This window comes from Physeter macrocephalus, chromosome 4, assembly GCF_002837175.3.
Source record: "Physeter macrocephalus isolate SW-GA chromosome 4, ASM283717v5, whole genome shotgun sequence".
Classification (NCBI taxonomy): Eukaryota; Metazoa; Chordata; class Mammalia; order Artiodactyla; family Physeteridae; genus Physeter; species Physeter macrocephalus.
Window position 1 is genome coordinate 23,422,204 of NC_041217.1, and position 26,225 is coordinate 23,448,428.

Below are 26,225 nucleotides of genomic sequence, written 5' to 3' on the forward strand. Positions count from 1 at the left end.
GCTGAGGCCGTGGCCGGGAGAATGCAGACACCTGTAACCCAATCTGTGAAATCTCACGAGTGAGCTGAGGGCCTTGGGGCAGCAGTTAACATAGCACTAACACTGCATGCGGCACGACTGAAAAATCATCATTTCATCCATCTTACCTTACTGTTCACACCTAGGATGCATGTTTTCCAGTGAATAGGGTCTAAGATTTTGAAACAATTAAAAGCGGCACTTAGGATCAGAGAGCAAAACTCAGGCCCTTCTCCCCTTCTCTTGGATCAAAAAGGAAGAAATAAAGCAAACCAGTGGCTGCAGAGTACACACTGGATGATGACACACAGAGCTAAGTGTTAAAGCGGGGGGCAACCTCAGAGACACGGCCTGGAGACCACATGGACTAGCCCTGCAGCCTGACAGCTGGTCAAGCCGGCTGGAGCCCAGGCCAATGACCGGTCCACTTCCCACATACAAAGGAAGGAGTGACACGGCAAAGTGGGAGGAACACGAAGTGTCCAGCCTAAGAAATGGGCAAAGAAGTGGGTTAAAATAGGAATCTTTTAACGATGTTTACTTTCAGAAACAAGGCTATTTTGTATGAGGACCAAATACTACCCCCTAAAATTCAATTTCAGCAACTGAAACCTATAATGATGAGGTGTCTATGGTAAGGAAACCAAATTGTAAACTCCTTAGCTCAGGCCTGAAACTCCCATTCCCCTCGGTAATAAGTAGGTAGAAAAGAAAATGAAGCCAGATTTTAATACGCCTCTCTTCTGAATATCTAAATCCTCCCAATACTCTTCTCAGGGGGAAATGATTCTCCCTGGACATTTTAGTGACAAAGTCAGTGCCTACCACCAACCCTTCAAGGCGCAGGTCTAACTCAGGTCTACATGTAAGTTCATCACGCCCAGCTTCCACTTGCCCAACCACCACCGCCGGGCAGCCTGGCAGCATCCGAGGTCCCCCGGAGCCTGGGTGACAGCGCTAAGTTAGTCCACCACCAAGAACGGACAAACCTCACACTTGAGAATACGAGCATCGAGGGAAACTCTGAAACATTTAAAACACCCAATGCCACAGCAGGCAGAACAAACCGAGTTTACACCTGAGTTCAACATGGTTAATGACAATAAAAATTCCAAATCGGTAGTTCTCACATAAAATTTAAATGAAGCAAATTGAAAAACGGCTCTAAAAATGCCCTTAATCTTTAAAAAAGGGACTCAGACTAAGGTTCCAAGGACGTGACTAGGGGCATGAATGAACCATAACCTTAAAAAGCCTTCTGTGGCAATTTCTTTTGTATGATTAAAACAGCTTGTGGGCTTCCCTGGTGGCGCAGCAGTTGCGCGTCAGCCTGCCGATGTAGGGGAACCGGGTTCGCGCCCCGGTCTGGGAGGATCCCACATGCCGCGGAGCGGCTGGGCCCGTGAGCCATGGCCGCTGAGCCTGCGCGTCCGGAGCCTGTGCTCCGCAACGGGAGAGGCCGCAGCAGAGGGAGGCCCGCATACCACAAAAAAAAAAAAACAAAAAAAACAAAACAGCTTGTATTTTAAGTGTAAGCCAAGAACCTATTTTCTCATTTTCTATAGATTTGAATGGAAACTTTGGGACCCGACGGAGAATTAAATATCCTTCAATGTAAACACCTATAAATATACATTTCTTCACTGTAAATTTTCTAAATGTCATTTCCTGTGTAATCCAAAGGACCAACTAACTGCATGCTTTTTAATATATTCTAAGTCTTCTTGGAAGAACAACCATTAACTAAAAACCAAATGCACCCATATAACGTTATTCACTGCCTACATTAGCAATTTTTTAATATATTTTAAAAATTCTGTTATCTATTGCTAAAGAAATCAGTCCTGGCGCCAAAGGGGAAAAAAGTTAAATCAAATTTAAACATGATAAACTATGAGGCTGTGATATGTATACAGATTTTTACACTTATGGAATGCAAACTTAGTCCTCTAATGAAATATATAAGCTTTTCTAATAAGTTCTATTAAAATGAAAGCTGTCTTCTCTCAGAACCATTGAGAAAAGATCGTATTTGAGTTTTTTCAGTTAGAGTCATATGAAAAAGTGATGTAAAAGAACACTCTTTAGATGATGCATATGTCCTCCCTACCCTCAGCTGCCTCCCTGAGGCCCTGATTTCTTCCCTCTACCTAGGAATCCCACAGCCGTATACCAGAAGCTTCCAGGGGCTCTGCTCTCTGCTCAACTTCTCCAAGTATACAACATGCTTCAGAGAAGTGGGGTACATCTCAGTGACTGTGACCTTTTGGCTCAAACACTTAAAATTGAGGATTCAGCTTTATTTATTCTTCGTGTTAAATTAATCAGCAAGTATTTGAAGCCTACTACGTGCCTTAATTGATACTAACATTTCAGCTTAGAGAGTTTATGTGCAACAGATGAATCTATAATAACTGAAAAGTCCTTTTTTTCCTTTCTTGACCTTCAGATATATTGACTTCATCAGATTTAAGAAAAATAACCAATAAATGTGGCAGTAATTCTTTCAACATCCTAAGTCATTATGACAATCATTTATTTACCCTCTCACAGGGACTGTTACTTAAAAAAAAAAAAAGCTCTTTAGAAAGAGATAAATTTACACAGTTCATAACATTAGGAGCTTTCAGTTGTATCTCCTTACTGATTCAATTTGCTTCTCTGTGAGTTCACCATTGGTATCAACAAGGGAGATATCCTAGACCTCCATTTAAGTTGATGCTGCATATCCCTAACCCTCCTAAATTTACTCTAGTAATATTTTTTCTTTTCTCATCAATTTTAGACTTTTTGAAAATTTGAAGGTTTCACTTCTAAAGTATTATGAACAGATATAAAGTCCTACTGAGCCTCAAAAATTATCTAGAGACAACATACAGGAAACAAACATAATCCACAGCCTATTTGGAAGTTTGGAACAGAGAAAATCTGCATTCTAGACCCTCAACAGTACTTGGCTCAACAGTCCTTTCTTGAGGGGTTACCAACTTTAGCTTCTTAGGCAAATGTGCTTATTTTGAGAGAAAACTACTCTTAAAAAATAAATGTTCTCCACTGTGTCTTTTTGTAGCCAAAGATACCTGGGAAAATTCTATTCACCCAGATTGACAAAGATTCCTTATGCATACTTCAGAAACATCTAAGTCTAAACATGAAATGGCTTTTCAGTGAAAAGTCAGAGGTATTAGCATCACTAATTTCATTATACTCTCGGGATCCCTTTCTCATCCCTTAGAGCTTTGAGATGTACAGATATGAATTCATCTATTAAAAACAAAAACGGTACTACCAGGAACACGTGTGGAGTTTTAATGTGAATGCTGGAGTAAATGTCTTCAGGAAAGCAGATTATGCAATAGCTTCATAAAGGAATTAAGAGCTCCTAGAGAGTTCTTTCACACAGTATGCTTTATATGACGTCATTCTTATGCTTAATCAATAGAACTGAAAGGGTAATAGGGTCATATATAAAGTTAGGATGGCTACAGAAAGGAATCACAGAGATCCTGTAGCATACCTTTGTAAACTGTGCTTCAAAGGATAACACTACTTAGGACTTAAAGGCCAGTTCTTCACAAGGGCACTGGAAGTATATACAAATTTAGGAGACAAAGTTGTATCTAGGCAAGTTTTAAAGGTTACCCACCTGTTACTTCATTCATTTTTGAATGCGAAGTGACTCTTAGTTTGTAGACAAACATTCTGATTTATACATGAAGGGAAGCAAGAACCCGAGATGGGACAGAGAGAAAAAAATCAGTTAATATGTTTACACCTGTGGACTGGGTAATGACTGCAAACGTCAGTGAGTGGCAGGAACATGGGGTTCAGGAGAAGGGGAGAGGATGAGGGAGGGAAAAGTTGGGGTCCGGTAGGAGAAAGAAGACAAAGACTGTTGTATTTCTAATGAAGACATGAGAATTTTAAAGCGAACTCAAAATCAGTACTTCGTAAGAGTCAGATAAAACGTACTGCTGCTTATACGTGGGTTTCAAGAACTACATATAAACAAACACTATATAAACAAACACTACTGTATAAACAAACACTATAGATACAGATTTCACTATATTTAAAACTCAGTACTTGGTAAGGCCCTTACAATATCCTTTGCACTGCAAACCATATAAAGGAAAATTTTAACTGCATAAATGAGTTTAACGTATCTACGCTGCAGAACAAAATGGAGTAAATTTAAACATTTATCACTCTCTTGACTGTAAGACACTGTACCAAGCTGGGCCGAGAGAAAATAAGAACACACAGGGAACACCCAACAGCTATTTCAAGCAAAAAGCAGATACATTATCACATATTCCCTTTGTATACATTACTTAGTATTTATGACTTATGAAATCTTTGTAGTGTTGGTATGTAAACTTTAAGTAGTGAAGTCATGGACTTGAAAGAGTGTTTTTTACATTCAATACAACTTATTTTAGAACCAACAGGTTATGTCAGAAGATTATCTAAGTGTCACAAACAAGCAACACGTATATACTGCAATTTTATTTCAATCGCACAAACGAAGTTAGCATGTAGGAAATTTAAATGAAACAGTATGGTAAAAATAGCAGAGAACCAAAAACTCTAATAAGGAAGTACACCTAAAGCATGAGAATTCAACATTCATTAGTGTTTCATCTTCAGTTTTGATTGACACTTGATGCTTGCAAATTTTGAAACAAACTTTGAGATCATGATGACTACTCTGAAGAGACTTCAGCACCAGCACTAAGATTTGTACATTCAGTTGGTTTGCAATTGACTTGTTAGCCATTTACATAATGTATAGTACAGATTTGTCACAGGTCAGATCACAGTGTTGAAGGAAAGAAGTACCTTCCTGTAATTAGAAAGGATCCCCTAAACTGCACTCAGCTTAAGACATCCAATGTACAAGAGCACGAAAACCATCATAATATTGTGGCTCCAAGGAACATAGTTTTGATAAGGAAAATAACCTAAGCTTCTGTTTCCCATTTTAATTACTGAAATCTCTAACAATGACAAAACTGTCACATAGGACAGCAAATGTATACAGTAATTCAATCAAACTTCTTGGAAAGAACACATTTAGCAATCTGGGATAATGCAGAACGACAGGAAATAAAACGGGATTCAACACTGGTTCTTTTTGTCATTTTACACAGACATCATGTTAATATTAGACCAAGGCACAAAACGTTTAGTGCATAAACCAGTTTCTTTTTTAAGATCTAGCATTTTTACCATAGTCTTTTATCTTACTTTGGACCACTTGTACCCAGTATTCTATCCTACTATAGACTGTTTAACTTAATCAACAAAATCAAAAGTGATTTCTGACCAGATTTATGGGGGACATAAACATTTGTATCATCAAAGTGTTTGCATAACCAAAAGTACAATAATAAAGATGAAAATGCCTCCTATTTCTTTTAGAAAGTAGTACTTCATAAGCTTGCTTCATCTTTAATGTCTTCACTATTGGATGACAATGAAGAGTTGATAGAAAAAAAGAACTGTGTACTTGAATTATGATAGCTCATCCATGACAGATCTAAAAATGAAGTTTCTACAGAAACAGGAACTATTTTAACAAGGGAAAAAAATTCCCTCATTCAAACCTCTTTGAAGTGGTAATGGCTGCAAACTTGCAGGGCTTAGAAAAACTATGCTATCAACAGGCTCTGTCTTATGAACTTAGATTAAGAAAATCTAGAAAGCAGAAGAAAGTGGATTATTTCTTCAAAATTTTAGTAAAACTACTGATAATCAAAGGTTTCAAAGCAAATATGGCACATAATAACTCAAGCATAAATCAAGATGGAGAGCCTGGAGAACTGTGATTTCCTAAAATTTCAAAAAATTCTATCATTGCAACATACAGGATTTCTCCCCTATTTTAATCTTAGAAGTTTCAAAGAAAAGGGAGTGGATAACATACACACACGTGAGAGCCTGCACAAACACGCACGCACGCGCACACACGGTGTTACGTAGAGTATCTAGTTCCTTTTTCCCACCACCTAAGTCTCACTTTATTTATTAGAAGAAAATTATGCAGGACCCCCCCCTCGTTGTTTTCCCTTTATCTAATGATTTCTGTGACCTTAACTGCTGCCATCATTGTTACTTTTCTAGTATTTCAACATAACAAGGTTCAAAAGCAGCTCTGTAGTCAGGAATGTGTACCTGAATACCTGTATAACTGCAGGGCGCCCAGGTAATAACAACTGTCAAATTCAGGGATGGAACTTTTGAGTTCCACACTAAGATGTAATTCATGTGAAGCTCAGAATCATGTTTCAGACCACTGAACTTACTCAAGTTAAAATACAAATAGCTGAAGACATGATGTAAAAGATTAAGTACTTGGTGCTGTTAACATATTTACCAATTAAAGTCACAAAATATTCCTCATTATTATTCATGCAGATAACTGAGAACGAAGATAGTGCAGAAATTCACTTTAAATAAAAAATTATTCCTTCCCTTCCTCCCGCTCCCCTATACGCTACAAAATGTTTTCCCTGGGACTAGGCCTTGAAAAGGCCACTACATATTAGTCTGACATGCATTACTGTCTGCCATTTAAAAAGCTAATTTTGTGGTGGTTGTAATTACATTATAAAAATGTCCACGTGCATAAATCTAAAAAAGGCTGAAAACCTACAGTGAATCTACAATATACTGTTTTACATTTGACCACTGGTTTGTGTTATGTAGGAGTCACAGATTTGGTAAAGCATTGTAACAATTTAGGAAGGCATCTAAATCTTTAAATTCTGGACAAATTTTATGTTTGAATCTACAAAATTGCATGAAGGCTAAACTCGAGAGACTTCCTATCATTCTAAAATTCCTCACTGCGAACAAATCATTTTTAGGACACTTTCTTATAAATATCACCCTTGGAAAGCACATACAATTCCACTTGTTCCACATTTTATGATCTTAACCTACATAGGGCTGAACTCAATTATTCATGGAATATCAAATATGATAGGAAGACAAACCTGAGAGAAACATTTACAATACAATAGCATAACTTGCTAAATTCCTCATCACCATTCTCTGAAAAAAAATTCTCAAGCCTTTCTCCTCTTTATTTTAGCAATGGATTGTGGAAAACGTGCGATTTTCTCTTGACATGAAAGTATTTCAATGCACGGTGATCTTGCCTGACGGATTCAGTATTTTCTGCATAACTGATACAGGAACTCCTATACGACTCTCCTCCATCCCGTTGTAAAGGTCAGAGAAAAGCAGAAAACTGTGAGGGAAACAGCTTATCGCCAGAGTAGTAATGTCTGAAGGCTTTCAAAGTATGTTGGTTTTTCCCTCCTTCCGACTGTTTGTCTCCATTTTCTTCTTACAGCTCACAAGATGTAAGGGTTTTGTTGTTGTTAACACAGTTGTTCTTTGTAGGTTTTTTTTTCTTTTCCTTTCTCCAGATTAAAGTCCTATCTCTCCTTAGTTTGATTCTCTATGCAGTATTTGACTTGCTCAGTTCCTGCCTGATTGCTGGGTAGGAAAAGGAAAAATATTAAAAGTAAATATAATGATAAGGTAAAATAAATGGGTGACTCATTCTTAAGAAATCTGAACGATTGTATTCAAACTCACAGTAATAAAAAGACACACTGATCTTGCATCTTTCATTGCAGAAATCTTTGTTTTCTTATTTTTACGAAGACCACACTAATTTCTATATATTTATATATTCTCTCCATTTTGTACACAAAATGAAAACACCGATTTTGGGGGCTTAAAACAAGAGGTCAGTGGGATGGGAAGGATGAACAGAAGTAACCTAGAGAAAGACTTGTTCACCTAGTTTTCCATCTAATACTACTCAACACCGAAACTTCGGAATCTTGCTTACCCCTATTTTCACAAATAATTTCCATTATATGAAGGAGACAGAGCTCCTCCCTGACATCCTAAACCAAGTAAAAGGCAGAATAATATGGAAAAGTAATTGTTTTATGCCCTCAAGCAATAAACTGGGTATTTCTTTATTTGCATTTTCTTTAAAATGGCTATTCTTGAACATTACTCTATAAGGGTAGCAAATTTGTTTAGACACTCACCATCAATGAGCTCTTCTTTTAGCTTAGCTAATTCTTTTCTCATTTCATCTAAAATGTCCTAAAATATTAAGAGAAAAACATCAGAAATACAGAAAAAAAACTGTTAAAAAGATTCTTGCTCACATAAAATTTTAAGAATGTATGAAATATTATGTATGCTTTTTGTTTCCAGAGTCACAATTTATGTCTTAGAAGATTAACTTTGGTAAATTTTGTTTTAATAGTCTTTGCTTCCCAATCTTTGCTTATTCTAGCTTAGCAAAATATGAAGCAGAATGTTTTCTAAAACTAAAATAATTACTTGGTCATCCACTGAAAGGTATGATTCAGATAATTTCTAGAAAACGTTATGGCTCTGCTTTTAATCTAGTCTTCTGGGAGCTGTCTAAGAGGTAATACATAAAGAAGTTTCAAGGAAGAAGACATGTGAACTGGACAATCAGCGCTTGGCAAATCTGTCATCTGGTCTGAAGTATGGGGACTCCTTAGGAATCACCAGAGCTGCCAAACTAAGTTTCAAGGAATCTAGGATTCCCCTGGAGGGCCCTCAGGGGCTGCCCTAATAGGTGGGGAAGGAAGAGGATCGGACCCCGCTGGACGTGCACAGTCCAAGAAGGCAGGGACCAGCCACACATAGCTACTGAGCACTTGAAACGTGGCTAGTCTGAAGCGAGATGCATTGTAAATGTAAAACAGACACCAGATTTCAAAGATTTAGTATGAAGAAAGTAATGTACAATAACTCATTAGTAATTTAAAAATACTGATTATATATTGAAATATTATTTTGGCTATATTAGGTTAAATAAAATATATTAAAGTGAATATCACCTGTTTCTCTGTATTTAATGCGGCTACTAAAAATTTAAAGTACTATGTGGCCCGTGTTATATTTCTAGTTAATAGTGATGTTCTGGACCCTTCTTCAAACCAATCCATCTTTACATATTTTGCAAAATCTCTATTTATAAAGTTCAATTTGAAATAATGGATACCCCCTAGTTAAAAAATGAAGACTGTGTAATATGAAAGCTAAAAGGGCTAATAAGGTGACACAATTTTAATGGGTGAAAAACAGCTATCCTTTGCAAGGATTAATTTCAAGTTATTTGACTTTCTTTAATACTGCACACACCTCAGGTAACATTAAATTGCTCTGTGTTTAAGGTTCATTTTTTTAAAAAGCTTTTCACGCTTAAACTAAGGTTGAAAACTATCAATTAATTTAATTCCTTCATTTTCCAATGAGGAAACTGAGGCACAGAAGTTATTATATGGACTAACAGATATCCTTTTTCAAATTAACTTAAAATCAGTCCTAAAATCAAATCTATCCTCTCTTCTAGTCCCCTACTTCAGATTGCCAAGAACTTACCATATTTTAAGTGTGTGCAAGTGCTCCATTTTAAAATGTTTTTCAAGAAAAGAAAGCCATGTTTAACACACAGGAAACAAGGGCTTGATTAGCAATGACCACATGCTTTTCAAATCACATAACTCAACTGAACTGTTCAAACAGCTTTGCAGTATAAAAATTAGGTTGATCTGAAATTGTTAGTATTTGCCTCTTTAATTCCTATTTAACTTTTACTTTGAACTCATTATTGCAACATTATTGGTCCCTTTTAGCCCCACTCAAACTTTGTTGGCATTTTAAAAAATGAGTGATAGAATGGGGAAAGCAGACTCTGAAGAAAGACTGGGTTCTTTTTTTTTTTCTTTTTTTAAAATAATTTAAGTGTGTTAGTTTCTGCTTTATAACAAAGTGAATCAGTTATACATATACATGTGTTTCTATATCTCTTTAGTTTCTGCTTTATAACAAAGTGAATCAGTTATACATATACATGTGTTTCCATATCTCTTCCCTCTTGCGTCTCCCTCCCTCCTACCCTCCCTATCCCACCCCTCTAGGTGGTCACAAAGCACTGAGCTGATCTCCCTGTGCCATGCGGCTGCTTCCCACTAGCTATTGATTTTACATTTCGTAGTGTGTATATGTCCCTGCCACTCTCTCACTTCGTCACAGCTTCCCCTTCCCCCTCCCCATATCCTCAAATCCATTCTCTAGTAGGTCTGTGTCTTTAGACTGGGTTCTGATCCTGACTGTGGAACTGAGTAAATTTAACTTCTCTGAACCTCAGATGTGCACAACTTGAGTACAAACACTATGTTATCTGACTACTATGAGGATTAGGAGACAATGTCATGCTAATAACCTAGCAAATGCGTAGCACTGAAGTCTGCCAGACAGTCAATAAATGCCTGCTACAGTGATCTGTACAACTGTTATTTTCAGAGGCTACCCTGAAGTGCAGGGTAAGAAGACAAAGATTAAATTTTTCACTACAGGCACATCTGTACTCAGGTCTGCAAAACTGATAGTTGTTTTACTAAGATGTCCTGCCTTCCATTTCAAATCTTTTAAACACCACCATTAAAAAAAAAAAATTATTTGGGCTTCCCTGGTGGCGCAGTGGTTGAGAGTCCGCCTGCCGATGCAGGGGACACGGGTTCGTGCCCTGGTCCGGGAAGATCCCACATGCCGCACAGCGGCTGGGCCTGTGAGCCATGGCCGCTGAGCTTGCATGTCCGGAGCCTGTGCTCCGCAAAGGGAGAGGCCACGACAGTGAGAGCCCCGCGTACCGAAAAAAAAAAAAAAAAAAAAAAAAAAAAAAGAAAATTATTTACCTCTTCTAGAAATAAGATAGTTCAAGGTTCCAAAATCACCTATTACTCCTTCCATTTTTTCTGTGTATATAAGTATTGAATATAATGCATATGTATCCAAAATACGAACAATATCTTTTTCCTTTTTATAAAATCGACATAACTGTTCATACTGTTTGGTTACCTGTCTGTTTCACCTAATGTGGGCAAGTGTTCACAATTCATTGTTCAATATTCTCAGTTATGGTTCTTTAATAGCTGCAGAGCCCTCCTCCACACTGTAGTTACATACTTCTATCCTATTTTCTTAGCATAAATTCTTCAAAGTGAAATTGCCGGGTTCAAAGGTAAATCATTTATTTTTAAGGCTTTTGGTTTGTTTTTCCAAACTGCTTCCTAGAAAGCAGAAGTATGTGAGGTGAGAGTGCCCGTTTTCCTCACATTCTTGCCAAAACCAGACTTGGTGAGTCCATTTTGGCTAATGATAAGTGAAAAGTGCAAGCCCATTTTTTTTTTAAGCAGTTGTACACCATTCACTTACATTTAAAGTTCATAATATACCATTAAACCATTGCCCCTACCCTCCACCACTGCTGGCACTTTATGCAAACTTATGAACCAAAACATGAGGATTTGAAAAAAATAACATAGTACTAATGCCACTGTTTAACTTGTGTAAAAAAATATCTGCTCTACATTCTTTTCAAACACATTCGCAACCTGTCAAATATATGCACATGGGATATTTTTAAAAAAGAACAAGTACAAATAAAGGGAAGCTGCCACTGGTCGCCCACCTGCTTCAGCCTGTCATAATCCAGTCCCTCCGTCTGGACTCCGTTGGCACTGGGCTGTGACGAGGGTGCAGATTTTGGTCTGTACAAATGAAATTTTCAGGACAGGTAAATAACACTTAGGATATTTAATGAGTTCATTAGTAATTGCAAAACTTACCAACCCAACACCAGATTAAAGTACATTTCTTAAAACACGAGTTAAAAAGTTAATTGTCCTAATAGTTGCAGAACTGATAAGAACATATGAAAGCATTTCTCACTTTTCTCAGTATTATCAGTTATTTGTAAAGAAATCAGAAAAGGTGATAAGATGATGAGACTTCTCCAGTAGAGGACAACACCCTTGGGGCACGAGGAGGGTAACTGGGTAACATGTGGCATGGTGATCAGGACAGACGGGAGGCCAGCTGCAACATCCCAGCCCAAGTAAAACAATCATGTTTTTCTCCTTTTGAAACTGTACATTATCTACTAAATATCTGGCAAACCAATGAACAGGAAATTATAAAGACTTGAATATGTCACTCTATATAAATCAATTTACAAATTCTATGCAGGGGGAAAAAATATTTAATGAGTATGATTTCTTTGTATGTATTTTATTCCATTTTAAGCATCAAAACAAATAAGATTTTGGAAAAATGATTATTAAATTAAAAGTATATTCATATCCAATTTGCTATGTGGCTATTTCCCGATGAAGTTTTTATGAAGATGTCATCTGAATTGTCATCTAACTACTTCCATAAACTTATTTTATTTTTTTAAAAGGAAAAGGGAGGGGAATGCCACACAGAAGCAGATGGTCAATTACTATTGCACTTTCAAAAGTTTAGCTTCTGTTAAAAATTTTACATGAAGAAATAAGTCTTAAGTATTAGGTATATTTTTATCAAGTCAGTCAGTCATGGCTCCCTCTCCAATTCTGGCACTGAGAGAGAGAAAATACTAAGTGGAAAATCTAGAATTTTAATTAGATGGTCCTTTATTTTCAGGTTTAGTATATACTAAGTGGCCACTCTTTAAGGGTCACAAATCAATGCAAATGAAAACCATTAGTCAGGTCATATATTTCCAACTTTTCAGAGTACCAATGTTAGAAATTTGAACCAAGATTCAATAGGTATAATAACTTTTTCAAATTTACAATTCTTATAAGGCATATTTATACTTCAAACCCATAGGCACTGTTTGTGAAGATGAAATATTGAGTTAATCTATCAAACATATGACAACTTAAAAGATTGTTGTGAAGGAAGACAACCGATTTTATTACATATCTGCTATGTTTATATGAACAAGAAAAATAATAACTTTCAGAAAACCTCATTCAGGAGGCACTGAGCTAGGCCCAGGGTTGGATAAGACGATTTATATGACATACTTCCTTCCCTCTTGAGACAATACACCTTTTTCACTTTGCTGAGACTACTTAATTCCACAGTCAATTAAGACGTATTGAGATCCACAGTGTGCAAGTCACAGTGCTCTGGAGAGTCTGGTCTATACAGTAAATCTTCATAAAGGTTGACATACTGTGCATTTCATTTACCCATAGTGTCCATTCCTGCTCTCCAGAAGTAAATTATTATTTATTCTGCTTTTCTTTTACATTTCACATTTAACTGGTACAAACTAGCTAACTGTTTTCTCCTAAACTTATACTGGGTTGGCCAAAGAGTTCGTTCGAGTTTTTCCATCAGGTTTTTTTGTAAGATGTTACAGACTATCCCTGTAATTCATGTGAATAACTACGGTCTGCTACTTAACCAGGCAGTATGTTATGAATATATCCATATTTAATAAACAACGCAAAAAAATTGTTATATAACAGAAAATTGTGGAAACATGCAATTTTAAAAACTTTAACTCATGCTAACATGCAACCCACCTCCACCACCACCACCACCACCACCACCACCACCACCACCACCACCACCACCACCATCACCGTGATAATTAACTAAAGGGGGGAACTTTTCATACTGAAGGAAAGACGTAATCACCACTTCTCAAAAAAGGCTTATCAACATTATCCCAGGGGGCACTACGTATGAAAGCAGCAAGGTAACTGAGAAGATTTACAACAGAAAATCTCGTTGTTAAATGCTACTTTTCTATGTGCTAGCAAATTTTCTAAATACGTCTTTTGGTCAAAACAATTAAACCATCTCAAAAAAAGCAGGAGGAACTGTTTCACTACTGTACTATAAACACTTTATGCAGATTTAACTGGCTGACAAAATGAACTTACCAAATATTTTAATCATCTACGGCATGAAAATAATTGTAGCTAATAACAATTTGGCCACACAGAGTCTGATTACAGAACTCCTTACTCACTGCCATAGACACCCCCTCCATATACTATATAATTCATGCTCCCAGTAGACTTGATGGGTATTTTAAAAAATAGATGTATATAATAACATGGGTATGTCTCAGTTATTTCTAACATAAGGGTTTTTACCATAATTGATAACGAAAAAGGGGGATTCTCAGAGGTTTTTATTACTTTATAATGAGAGTGTTGCTTCCAGATACCTGCCTATAAAATAACTGTACTATAACTGTACTACAACTGTTTAAGTCTCTATTCTGCCAAATTAATTCTAAATATGGCTTAAGCACTTGAGGATTTTAAGAAATTGTCAATTTTTTTAATTAAGAAAGAAATACATGGCTCATATCCTAAGTTTTCTTAATTAAAAAATGGTATAAGACTCATCCTAGAAAAGAAATAATCTCAAGGATGTTAGATGTTAGGTTGTTAAAGATACTCAATATACTGCAAAGTATGTAGGAAATAGAGATTTTCCTCAAATAATAAATTATTCACAATTGTGGCTATAATACTGTCCTGTGTTCCAGTGACAAACAGTACAGGATCTTCTATTCAACTTTTTAAAGCCTTGTCTTATACTCATAAAGAGAAAGGTCTTTAAAATAAAATGCAGGGCTTCCCTGGTGGCGCAGTGGTTGAGAGTCCGCCTGCCCATGCAGGGGACATGGGTTCGTGCCCCGGTCCGGGAAGATCCCACATGCCGCGGAGCGGCAGGGCCCGTGAGCCATGGCCGCTGAGCCTGCGCTCCGCAACGGGAGAGGCCACAACAGTGAGAGGCCCGTGTACCGCAAAAAAAAATAAATAAATAAAATTAAAAAAAAAAAAAAATGCAAAAGCTACAAACACTCTAGATATATGAGGCCTTAGATTCCCACGCTAGTATTTCTGATATGTTTACCATTTATATTAGTATTTCTGATATGTTTATCATTTATATTTATCATAATCCAAATACAAACTGATAGCAGGGAAATGAATACTATTAATCTATTAATTTTTCTCATTAAAATCGCTCAGAATTTTTTAAAAAAGTGTTCTAAATACAGCTAAATATGAAAGACTCGATCTTCCTACATCTCTCCCTTGTGGTGATTACCAATCCATGTAGAAAAAGCTCAGCCCTATCCTGAACATATTATTTCAAAGTCTCAAATCACAAAGTCACATCAGGATGATACCTGTGTAATGAATCATAGGACCTGTTGTCAAAAACAATCTGATTTTTCCTTGGAGAATCCCGTCTATGAAGGGGAAAAACCATTTAAAGGGGTATACAATAGAACTTTAAAAATTAATTCTCATTATGTTACTGTTTTATAGGTTTTTTAGTTATAGCAAACAGAAGAACTAAAGGAGTCCATTAACTTTAAAATAATTGTTTTTTCCAATTAAAAAAAATTATTTGGAGACTGAGTCTAGTTATGTAAGGACACTGTTTACTTGACAAAGAGAATTTTTAAAGATCATTATGCAACGGCTACTTTTATAGACTGCAAACATAGTAAAATCTACCTATACAAAGATTCAACAAGCATCAGAACACAACCAAAGACATTTCTATTAGGGTGAATATAAATAAAACTACAGGCTCAAATAAAAAACACAATAAAAATCACTATAGCTTGAAGTATACATAATTAACTCTTCTCAGGAGGCACATAAAGAACTTTTTCTCCACCTTGAATACAAGATCTGTAAGCTCTTAATAAAAACCACAGGAAGAATTCACAAACTTTCCAATGTTATGTTCCAGTCATGATTTAGAGCATTTTTAACTACAACACTCTTGCTTTTATTCTGTCTGATATCTTCACTTAATAAATATAGCATAATGCAATATCTCATGTATATTATAGGATATTAATCCATCTTATCACCAACATAATTTTCACATGGATATTCAGAAGAGAAATGGGTACTTTCAGTACTGTGCAAGAATAAAGTGTGCTTAAATAAAAACAAAAAATGGCCAATATACTTGCTTTCAGAAGGAACGGGGTAAATAATTTAGGAAGAAAAGCAATACAGTTATTAGTCTTTTAAACATATTTTAAAAATCTTTTATGGTTTAAAACTGCTTGCAGGGCTTCCCTGGTGGCGCAGTGGTTGAGGGTCCACCTGCCGATGCAGGGGACACGGGTTTGTGCCCCGGTCCGGGAAGATCCCACATGCCGCGGAGCGGCTGGGCCCGTGAGCCATGGCCGCTGAGCCTGTGCGTCCGGAGCCTGCGCTCCGCAACGGGAGAGGCCACAACAGTGAGAGGCCCGCGTACCGCAAAAAAAACCAAAAAAAACAAAAAAAACAACTGCTTGCAGTGAAATTTTAAGACATATGTATCAGTGGTTGGATCAAATCTATCAAAAGGGATATGAGTGCTCAGGAAATAACTGGAATGTCTATTTTGGGAAGAGAGAGGAAAACTATCTACCAGAGCTGGAACATCATTACAATACACTACTAGATATTAAGAACCCATATTTGACAAAATACTTTTTAAATGGTGATGTTTAGAGCACTTACTTAAACTTCCTTTAGAAGTCTGAAAAATCTCTGAAATAAAATTCTTTCCTTCATTAAATGAACCCACCCACATCAAGGAACACATACGTTCCACCTGGAGAAGCTTTTCCATGTCCCTTCTAAGATAGGACTTTTGCCATGAATTTAAGTTTAGCTTTAGCCAAGCTCACTACAGAATCCCTATCAATGAGGAAGGGATGAAAGTAGTGACAAAGGACAAATGGCACGTCACAGTTCTGTTCTGATATGCACTTGATAAACCAGGCTTCGTAATGTGCTACTGAAGAAAATCTGTAACAACTACTGGAGATGCATTAGAAGGCCACATCAATTAGGTACCCAAGAACATAAATGTGCAATTTTTCTACTCTACTGAAAAAACATGTTCACCGAAAGCAATTCTGCCGTTTTCTTGTAAAATCAAATATATTCATCTTTCACTCACTTAGAAACTGAAAGCTTCTATACATTCAAAAAAGCCCCAGTTCCTTTGCAGAGCTTAAATAACTATGTCATCACCAAATCTTCCCACCAACAGAAAGAACCACACAACAAACAAATCCAAACTTAGATTGAAGCTAACACACAACAGACTTGTGACAATATAAGATCTATTCTTGCATTTTTCTTTATTAGGTTTCTATAATTAGACTCAAGTTTGCTTTTTATGAGGCAAAAATAAGGCAAATAGCTCAGAAAGAAAAGGCGAAAAAACTTTTTAGTCTCTAGATACATACCTTTCTCTGGAAAAAGTATGAGTCCTTTAAACTGTCTCATAAACCAAGAAAAAGTTTCATCTATGTTTAAAGACCTCTGATATAAAGTTAGTTATGATAGTAAAGTATGCCTGGCTAAGAAATACTGAATTTGTTTGACCATGCATACAAAGCCACTTGTAGAAACACGAATTAACCAGTCTTGTTTCTGAGCATTATCTTTTTATTTTTTTTATTTATTTTTTGAGCATTATCTTTTCTAACTCGATTATAATCAGAAGTTTCAACTGAAAAATAAATCTACTTTATAAATTCAAAATTTTAGGTTTTATTTTACTCTCTCTTAAACACTGTAGCTTTTTCTCTCCAGCTGCCTTTCAGTTTAAAACATAAGTTTCTTGCAAAAGTTCAATGTTGTTTATTGATAGGGATAATGGTATTGAGGTTATACAGGAGAATGTCCTGTTTCTTAATAAAAATGCTAAAGTATTCAGGCTGAAGCAGCACATATTTGCAAACTGCCTTCCACCTATTCAGAGAGAAGAAAGTGTGGAAGTGTAGATATGAGTTCAGGCCAATGCTGGCAAAATGTTAATAACTGGTGAATCTAAGTGATGGGTACACGGATGTTTGCTATACTATTCTTTCAACTTTTCTGTAGTTCTGAATTTTTTCAAAATAAAAAAATTGGGAGGAATAAAGCTATCTTAAAATTTCAGACAACCTGGGTGACAATAATAGGCATAGGGTAGAATTTAGACAATTACTAATAAAAATACAGTGGGGCTTAGCGGTCATCCAACAGCAGTAGGATTATAGATGTTTTATTTGCTCCTTTGTACAATTTCAGATCTACCATTTGAATTTTTTCTACAATAAAAATGCAGATTTCTTTTCAGGTACAATTTAAAATAAAACTTAGGAAAAAAATTGATACCTGGAAATAACAGGTGACTTGCTGCCATTCATTGTACTTGCTCTTTCCCAAGGTTTTCTTGTTGGTTCTTTAAAAATAAAAGAATGTAAGTTATTAAATATCCTATATGCTCCCAGAGTTAGGATTCTAATTTGTACCATTTCAGATCCCAAATGAGAAGAAATTAATAAGCAAGTATGACAAGTTTCCCTAGGAAGAACTTAGATTGTTAAATCTAAAATACAATGATTTTAAACACCAGATGGTAAGAAGTTTCTCTAATAAAGATAGGATAATAAGATTAAGGGTAGGACAATTTTAATTAATTAGAATGGAATTGTGAAAATTATTTTAAATTAATAAGGACAGTTTAAATTTATTAGAATGGGACAGTATTAACTATACTCTTTTAAACTATTTTTAGTGCCAATGGTAAAACGAATAAAAAGAATCTTTAATGTGTTCCTGTACTTCAATATTTAATCTAAATTCAAACAGTCCTCTTGGGAAAAAATTCAAACTCAAAATATATTTCAGAATCATCCGACTGTATTGTACTTCCTTGACTGTCAAACAACGAATCCAATTCTTGGGACTTAGCAGACAACTCCAGTTAAATAAAGTTCCCTCTGAGCTTTTAGTTGATTGTGCTTTGAACTGTTTTTCTAATCTGGGCTGCCTCGCTGATTGATGCCATCACTGGCCTCACTGGATGACTGGGCGAAATCTGGAGTGGAAGCTTGTCATGGAAGGATGAATCTGGGCCGCATGAGAATCAAGTCTACACACAAGTTGTGCAGAGTTTTAGCTAAAAAAACTGGTCTGAGTTCCAATGTAGTCCCTCAACTGGCCTATGCACATTCTTACTGAGGTAGCTTGTCCTCTTTTCAAACTGCACATATGCAAAACTAAACTTAAACTCAAACTCTGAAACACTGCTTTTGTTCTGGATTTCTGTTGCATTCAGTCACCTAGGTGTGAAACAAAGTCATCTTTCACCTTGCTTTACTCCCTGTCAATCAATCAATGGTTACTCCTTCATCTGTATTCTAACAGCTAACACACTCTCTCATTGACCACCACAGAGTGAGCCAGGGGACATCAGATAATCAGATGAGGAGGTTCACGACAGAGAGAGCCAGAAACACATCCAAGAGACATCTGCCAGAGGAGGGGAAAAGAGGGAAATCCTGAAGGACAACTGGACAGGCAGAGAATAGCCACTAGGACACTGTCACTAAAGAAGAGGCAGGCAAAGAGATGAAGAAATAATTCCAACATGATAAGATGTAGCAATTGCTACCATTTAACAGTTGGCTGACGTCCTTTCTCAATCAGCCAAACCAGAACTATCCTTTAATCTTCAGAGAGCGCATCTGGTTTTGAGGAAGAGCAGTTCAGTTTGGCTCTGCAGACAGTGAGGCCGTGTTCTCCCTGAGGGGGCTCCAGGTCGGTTTCAGGAGGAAGGACAGAGGCTGGGTTGCCTTCACTGGGTCTTTGGCAACACACCAAATCCTTACTGGCACCAGTTTCCCTATCTTGGTCCTCCCTGATTTTTACGTCACTCTGCTCACAACAGCAATTTTAATGTTCCTAGAACAGTTTCAGTTGATTGTCAACTCAATTCTTTGCAGGATGAAGTCTAAACTCCTGATCTTTTCATAAAAAGCTTTCAACATTTTACTTCTAACTTGCTTTTCCAAACTTTCTCCCCCAATACTCCTCAAAAAAACCCTCCATCCTAGTCAGGCATGTCTACCTGATATTTCCTAGTCTCTTCCAGCTCCAGCTCCCCATCTTTGCCCATGACATACCCACTTCCTGAAACAGCACCCCTTCTCTACTTTCAGCTAAGGTAAATACTCTTTAAGGCAGGGTAAAATGTCATTTTTTCCCTACAAAGATGACCCAGATGACTCCAAACTATACAATCTCCTCCCTCTTTGACACATTATTTAATATTCAACATGTGGTTGTAAAAGATGAACTTTTCACTTGTGTGTATCTCATCATCCCAGCTGAACCATGGATTTCTTGTGCTTAGGGTGACTTTATCTTTCGCTTCTTTTTGGCCTGCCAAGTGTCTGACACGTGGCAATTAGGGGAAAAAAAATTTTTTTTGACTGAAACAAGTGAAAAAAAAGAAGCCTCCAGACCTTCTGAATGAATCCTTAATTTTATAAACATGGCACACATGTGCAAACACACACACAAAAACACATGCAAAATCCATGCTTCAGTTTTCATATTTTAAATAAGGGGATATATATTAGATAAGGAGTTCTTAACTGGAGTCCATAGATAACCCTCAGGGAATTCACGAATATTTTGCAATGGTGGCCGATTTTGTATAAAAATATGATATTTCCCTCCCTGGGAGAAGGTTCATAGCTCTTTTGAATTCTAAAACATCTACGGTTTTAATAACAGCACGTATTTTGAATTTGGCTTATAGAAAATAAAGGTAAAATGTCACAAACCAGAGAATTTTTAATGAAGATAACATAAACTGATTTGAGTCCTATTCAGAGGAAAACTTATTCACCGTCACAATATTAATTATAATACAGCAATCAGACCGCTGAAGAGTCACTATTCAATAATGAGAATGAGTGGTCATAGACAATTCCCTATAATGGATTCTTATGGCTCATTCTAGATATTAATTCATCAAACTCATCAAATTTACTTGTGTCTCTTCATTCCAAATTAGGTAAGGAGATGAATAGACAGTCTAGTGCTTAGCCTTTAGTCAAATATGAAGAAATGCTATGTACACTGTAACAATCTCATATTCTAAATATGGATATAGTCATCATTAAGTACCTCCAGTGAAATGTATTTTGTTAATATTCTAATATATTCTATGCCCAAGACTTCTCAATGTCAGAAATTTTACTGAATTCAAGAACATTTCCCAAAAGTTTTAAGGAGATTTTTTTATATTATTTTTTTAATTGAAGTATATAGTTGATTTATAATATTGTGTTAGTTTCAGGTGTACAGCAAAGTGACTCGGCTATACACACACAGATATATTCCTTTCCATTATAGATTATTACAATATAGTTCCCTGTGCTATACAGTAAATCCTTGTTGTTTAAAATTTTTTCAACCTTACAAATTAGAAGCTTTATTTCCTTATCAATATTATGCAAATGAATGGCTAAAATGATGATTCAATGGGAGAATGTTTTGAAATAGACTTCAGTGCTAGCTACATGCTCACATAATCCTTACCTTTAAGAATCAATGACTAAAAATATTTCCCTTTCATATGGATAACAAATTTTTCCTTGTTTAAGTGAATAACTTCAAGTCATTAACAATAATATACACGGAATGTGCAAAAATCATGATTTTCAGAGTAAGAGTCATCAGAAAAATACTTTGGATTTTAATAGATCTCCCAATATCGGAAAGAAATTAACAGCTGCTCTGGGGTCACAAAAGGTAGAGGAAAAAGTCAGTGCTCTCAAGTGTGAACAAAGAACTTGAACATTTTAGTAACTAAGCAATCACTTTATCCAAACATGGGGAAATGGGGAATTTTTAATTGAGTGTTGATATTTACAGAAAGTTCATAAAGATTAAAATACATCTCGAACTTACCAGGGGTACTTGTTGAAGAGGCCTTAGAACTTACAGGCTCTGAATCTTCCTAAATATACAGAAATAAATATTAATAATACCACATCTTCTAGAAACCTGTTGTAGACATTTGGTGTTTCATACTTTCTGCCATTTCTCAATTTTCCCTTCAACAATCTCTTCTCCCTTCTACACTAGTTTAGACCTTTTTCTTATCCTAGCACCTCCACCCCTACTCCCACCCCCTGCCGCTCCCCATGGCTCCTTTCCTCATGCGTCCTTATTGAGAGCTGTGCTCGCCAATGTGATTAAGCCAGATATGAGAGAGAGATCTGAATGGCATCAAAGAAGGCCAAATGCAGCAGGGAAAACAATTATACTGTTAACACTAATATATAAAACAAATAAAGCAGAGTCTGCCCTCCTGAACTAGAGAGGGGGGCACAGCTAATAGCCACAGGGCTCCTAGGGGAAACATTTGAAAACCGTGATTTGGTCTAATTCCTTCATTTTAAATGCGAGGAAACTGGACTTCCCTGGTGATGTAATGGTTAAGAATCTGCCTGCTAATGCAGGGGACAGAGATTCGAGCCCTGACTGGGGAAGATCCCACATGCCGCGGAGCAACTAAGCCCGTGCGCCACAACTACTGAAGCCCACGTGCCTAGAGCCCGTGCTCCGCAACAAGGGAAGCCACCACAATGAGAAGCCCGCACACCACAACGCAGAGTAGTCCCCGCTTGTCGAAACTAACTAGAGAAAGCCCACACGCAGCAACAAAGACCCAACGCAGCCAAAAATAAATAAATAAATAAATAAATAAATTTATAAATGCAAAGAAACTGAGACTCTAAGAGATTTTAAAAACCCAGTAAAAGGTCATTCACTCCTTCAATGGTAGGCTTGGGTACAGAATTAAACTCTAAAGGTGAGAATTTCAGTGCTTTTCCCCCAACTCCACACATTCAACCCATTTTACTAAGTAAGAATGCCATTAAAAATTTATTAATAATACCATTTTTAGTATCTGAAGAGTTAAAAAGAAACAATTGTTAGTTGAAATTAATTAAGTTCAAACTAATCTTTGACACAACTTCCTGAATGAGATATATCTGAATTTCACATTTTCAGGTGCAGTAGACGATTTTTATTTTTACTTATTTATTTTTTGCCTGCACCAGGTGGCATGTGGGATCTTAGTTCCCCAACCAGGGATTGAACCCGCGGCCCTGCAGTAGAAGCGCAAAGTCTTAACCACTAGACCACCAGAGAAGTCTCCATGTAGTAGACTATTTTTATTAACTTACATTTTTGTCCTCTTTTTGTTCTGTTTCTATTGTTGATCCCTTTTCAGCAATTCTTCTCCTAGAAAGAAGGTAAATCAATTTTTTAAAAAAAACATCAGGTAACTTAGTGTAAAGCTATGCCAAAAGGGAAGAACTGCATCTAGTTAAATTATACTTAGAATAAAAGTGAGAGGACAAAATCCTCTCAATTCTGGACACATCCATATAATTTCTCACTCACCTCCTGGCCAGCAGGGCACTCATTTCCTCCATTAAACCACTGCCCCCTAACGGGAGGGGTCCATTTCCACGACCCGTATCTGTTTTAGATGAGGCCGAATTCACACCAATGGTATTTCCTCCGCTTGGGAAAGAGGCATCCTCCATCTTAATGAGAATATACATACATAATAAACTCCTATGTGGGACAATCCTAAGTATATTAATATATTACATTCAAAACAGAAGGATATATCAGCATTAATTTCAATAAAAACACCTAGATATTATTTTTTAAACTTTAAGGACCAATGGAGTAATTTTATGTATCAGTGAAGTTTTATCAAAGCTAACATCACCAATAATGGGATAAAATGCTATCACATGTCCCCTTGTGTAATACATTGAAAAGGACATATGACGTTGGTAGTAAAAAATGTAAAACCTGCCCCCCAAAATGCATAACTCGAATCAAATCTTAGGAAAATATCAGATAAACCAAACTGAAGGATGATCTACAAAATAATTATATTGTTGTCCTCAAAATTGTCAATATCATGAAAGAGGAGATTGAGGAAATGTTACAGATTAAAAGTAAAGAGACATTATAACAAAATATAACAGGTGACCTTGGAGGAGAAAAAAAAATGCCATAAAAGACATTATTGGACAATAGATGAAACTTGAATAGATTTGTAGATTATAGTATTGTATCAATTGAATTTCCTGATTTTGATAATCATGCTGTGGTCATGTAGGTGAATGTCCTTGTTCTTACAAAATACACAGTTAAGTATTTAGGGAAATAGGGGCAAGGTGTCTCTGATTTATTCTCAATTCAGACAAAAAGAGAGAGAGAGTGTGTGTGTCTGTTTATGCAGAAGGAAACATACACAAAGAATAATAAAGCAAATATGGTAAAATGTTAAGTGTTAACATTTTCTGAATGTTACAGAAACTCTATGATTCTTGCAACTTTAAGTTATTTCACATGTTTTTTAGTCAATTAAGTTAATAACATAGGGTTCATAAAATCAGAATACAATAAATCCAATGTTTTAGATACTGAGACAGAATAAGACATAATATAAAACATACAATTAATCAGGAAATGCATTTACCCGTGACACTTTTCTAAGTTTTGCTCCAGCAATTGCAGCTGCAAGTCCAGTTAAAGGGCGATTGTCTTCAGACATGGATCCCGAAAAAAATCCAGATGCAGGGAGGGGAGGAGCAGGAGGTGGCGGGGGAGGAGGGGGTACTTGATTAGGAAGAGGCGGTGGAGGAGGTGGAGGCGGGGGCCCTGAGGACGGAAGTGGAGGGGGTGGAGGGGGTCCTGGGGGAGGAGGAAGTACGGCTGATGCCTGGGCAGGACCTGGTGGGAGTGGAGGAGGGGGTGGAGGTGCAGGTGGTCCCAAGACAATGCCTGAGAGAAAGAAACGTTAAGACCATCAACAACAGAGCTAAGTGACACTATCTTAGGAGGAAAAGCATGTAGAATGACATGCTAAATTAACCTGACTTGAACATTTAGTACAAATTAATGAGTTCAATTTACCATAATATTTAAAGTCCAAATCAGTATTAAAAAAATACTAACAATTAAGGCCAAAGTGTATAACTACTCCCTTTACTGTTAGAGCTTTATTAATAGAACTTTGCAACAGATCGTCTAAATTAGTTTTTGGTTTGTTTTTTTTTTTTTTTTTTTGCTCACGGGCATTTGGTAAATAAACAAAATAAATGCTTATAAAATGTGGGACAGAGGCAGCATCCCTGAAAAGACAAATGAATGTATAGGATGGCAGTTAGTGCTGTTCAAAATAACAGACCAAAATAATCTGGGTAAACCTTAAGAGTTGAGACAATAAATTCTACAACAGTGAAAGCATATAGTTACTTGCTTTCCAAAGTGGCTGAACTGAGAACATGAAAGAAGGGTGGGTCCCAGGCTTCAATATCTCAAAACTATTCCACATTTAAAAGCAATGTATAAAGAGAACTGAGAATCACTGAAGTAAAGGAATCTACCAGAACAAAGTAAAACCTCAAAACAACTATCAGAAATAATTAGGAGACATAGAATTTGAAGTACAGAAGACAGGGGTTAAGAGAGAAATGTCCAGATCTTGTAAAATCACAAAGGAGTGGACAAGAACAAGAACCAGGAGACTGACCCTGTAGGTCCTCCCCCTTCCTTAAGGCTTAAAGGGGTATTTTAGGACAAATAAAACGTTATTTGTAAACTGGGCGGTAAGTTTTTTGAAACTGCTAACTTTGAACAGTTACACAAACTGGAATCATAAATTGCTCGAAGAATATAGTGATGGGCTGCATGAGGGGTCATCAGAGCTCTGAGGATACAGGGGGTGGGCCTGTGGACTCTGTCAGGCTAACTGTGTCTCCTTTGTTCCAGAATCACTTTCATAATGATACTGAACTGCACCTACTAGAGTTGTGACTCAACCTTTAAGCAAATTCAGTAAGTCAACATGAAAAATATACACACAGCAATAACAAGCCCTTAAGAACTAAGATTTGTCTTTTTAAATAAATGTTTTAAATCCAGACTATAACACCGTTCCTTTGTAAGTACAAATTTGTTGTCATATTCCTTCCTGTAATCCTTGCTAAATCCTATTTTAAAAGGGAGTGGGTTAAGCATCTTCTTATTTACTTATGGAACCAGGTCCTTCTCTGCTTACAAATAATCCATACTTAGATTACATTCCCCCTCCCCTGTCACTGTGACAGCAAAGTTCAGGCATGGGGAGTGGGGGGATAACCGTAGAGGATGCTATCCTCTCCCAACTACCCCTTCAGCCTGCTACTTCTTGGAATTTTGGACCATGGAACCCTTTGGGGAACATATCAAGCCTACCATCCTCTCCACCCTTTGTGCAAAGTTGGGCTGCTCCCCAGGGCTGAGGGTGGCACCCATCCCTGGAAGTCTGATATGAGAAGCCCAATACGTACAGGAGAGGCCAAAACGAAATAGGGTCCAAGATCAGAAATGTCCCAGAGGAGACTCCTGGATGACAGATCTAACGACTACAGCTGGGCACTAAAC

The 26,225-nt window shown here is 36.8% G+C and overlaps 1 protein-coding gene across 7 annotated transcripts in view; it reads right to left on the reverse strand.

Moving 5' to 3' along the window:
* Window positions 1-5,672: 5,672 nt before the first annotated feature.
* ENAH (ENAH actin regulator) overlaps window positions 5,673-26,225 on the reverse strand; it is a 157,968-nt gene continuing 137,415 nt past the window's right edge. For 4 of the 7 annotated variants that reach the window (XM_024130633.3, XM_028488374.2, XM_024130637.3 and 1 more), the window contains 8 exons: window positions 24,277-24,581; window positions 23,178-23,323; window positions 22,958-23,015; window positions 21,672-21,720; window positions 18,081-18,147; window positions 11,564-11,642; window positions 8,097-8,154; window positions 5,673-7,527 (listed from right to left, as the gene is read on the reverse strand). In XM_024130633.3, coding sequence (XP_023986401.1) covers window positions 7,490-7,527; window positions 8,097-8,154; window positions 11,564-11,642; window positions 18,081-18,147; window positions 21,672-21,720; window positions 22,958-23,015; window positions 23,178-23,323; window positions 24,277-24,581 — 800 coding nt within the window. In that variant the 3' untranslated portion in view covers window positions 5,673-7,489. Of the gene's footprint in view, window positions 7,528-8,096; window positions 8,155-11,563; window positions 11,643-15,085; window positions 15,149-18,080; window positions 18,148-21,671; window positions 21,721-22,957; window positions 23,016-23,177; window positions 23,324-24,276; window positions 24,582-26,225 lie in introns of all 7 variants that reach the window. The other 3 variants (XM_024130635.3, XM_024130631.3, XM_024130632.3) reach the window with 1 other exon arrangement.